This window comes from Abrus precatorius, unplaced genomic scaffold (assembly GCF_003935025.1).
Source record: "Abrus precatorius isolate BTA unplaced genomic scaffold, Abrus_2018 Scaffold10, whole genome shotgun sequence".
NCBI classification, from domain to species: domain Eukaryota; kingdom Viridiplantae; phylum Streptophyta; class Magnoliopsida; order Fabales; family Fabaceae; genus Abrus; species Abrus precatorius.
Window position 1 is genome coordinate 31,548,651 of NW_020874292.1, and position 1,452 is coordinate 31,550,102.

Genomic DNA, 1,452 nt, shown 5'->3' on the forward strand with positions numbered 1-1,452 from the left:
TACATTTAACGAGTCTTATTTATTTATTTTATAACTTAAATAAAGAAACACATACCAAGGTCTCAAACATGATTGTTTCCGAAGTTTATTCTAGTCAAATAAGGTGTTTTACAAAACGAGCTTCATTTATTATATGACAAAACTCAAGCAAATTTTACTTCAATAAAAAAATGTGATAAGAAATCGTATTTTTCCTTTAATTTATTTTAAAATATATATACTTATTTTAGTAGATATTTATAAAAAAAAAGAGTCAACAGTTAGGTTATTATTTCTGCAAAAACAATTCCAAATAAACATTCACAGTAATAAATATCACTATTTCTCATGAATAATAAAGGAGTAGTGAATTGTAGCCACTCCTTTACATCTTCAGTGCTTGTTATTCTCTATAAAAGACTACTCTGCTTCAAAATGGAACATAGAAAGAATCAAGCTTTAAATTATTTTTTCCAACAATCCTCCAATCTCCCCAATCCTCATGCACTGCCAACTGAAGGACCCTCAAAACAGTCCACAAGGAGAAAATGGTCACCAATATTCATCTGCTATTTCCACAGACCTATCGCTACTTTCAAGCACCTTCCAAAGCAAAAGCAAGAACAGTGGTGCGACCACAACCACCCACTACAATCCCAAGACAAACAGCACGAAGAAAACATGGTGGCCAAACCCAAACAGAAGAAATTTGAAGAAAAGCCACATCAATTGCTGGGACTGCTCAACATCACTTGAACTTTATGACGACCCATGGAAGATCAAGAAAGTGTTGACAAAGAGTGATGTTGGGAAACTGAACAGACTCTTGTTTGGGGCAGATTTGCTTGAGAACTTGATGCTGCCCGTGCTTGGTGCCGATGCTCAAAGAGGAATGGGAACCCCCATTAGGGTTTGGGATGCTGACACCATGACCATGCACGCTCTCATTCTCAAGCGTTGGGCTTCTTTTCAGAACTTTGTTCTCATTGGAGGTTGGAACCGAAACTTTGTCAAGAGAAGGGGGTTGAAGAAAGGTGATGAAATTGGACTTCTCTGGGATTCTTCCACAGGTTGCTTCCACTTCTCCGTGCTTAAACGAACTGAGTAACTAGTAAGTATAGTACCACGACTCTATTTCTGGGTCATGGAAAACAACTAGTAAGATAATTATGGTACTAGAAGTAATAAAAAGTGTGATTAGAGAAGTGTGTGAGAAAATATATTACTAGTTTTTCTTAGCACAGTGGAATATAATAGTGGTAATTGTAGAATAATATGTGTGCATTTTAATTATTTTAAGCTTTTTATTTATTCATATTATCTGTCGTACAATAAACAAACACGTATGTGCTATCCATAAAAAATTTATAGATACTTTACATACAAAAATTTAATCAATAATATTTAGTCACATGTTTAAATAATAAATTATTATATTAAAATAAGTTGAAGAATATTTAAGTTAAAATTAAA

General features: G+C 33.5%; 1 protein-coding gene across 1 annotated transcript; it reads left to right on the forward strand.

Moving 5' to 3' along the window:
* The first annotated feature begins 465 nt into the window (after positions 1–465).
* LOC113852891 (B3 domain-containing protein At2g33720-like) lies at positions 466–1,153 on the forward strand. Its single transcript, XM_027483288.1, has 2 exons — positions 466–530; positions 561–1,153. Exons 1-2 carry the CDS (start codon positions 482–484, stop codon positions 1,085–1,087), a joined length of 576 nt encoding a protein of 191 aa, XP_027339089.1. The 5' UTR covers positions 466–481; the 3' UTR covers positions 1,088–1,153.
* The last annotated feature ends 299 nt before the right edge of the window (positions 1,154–1,452 follow it).

Excerpts from the sequence above, each read along its gene's own strand:
- LOC113852891 (XM_027483288.1), top strand. The coding sequence starts at position 482 with ATGCACTGCCAACTGAAGGACCCTCAAAACAGTCCACAAGGAGAAAAT. Across the intron at positions 531-560 it reads CAGTCCACAAGGAGAAAATG|ACCTATCGCTACTTTCAAGC; the intron begins GTCACCAATATT and ends CTATTTCCACAG.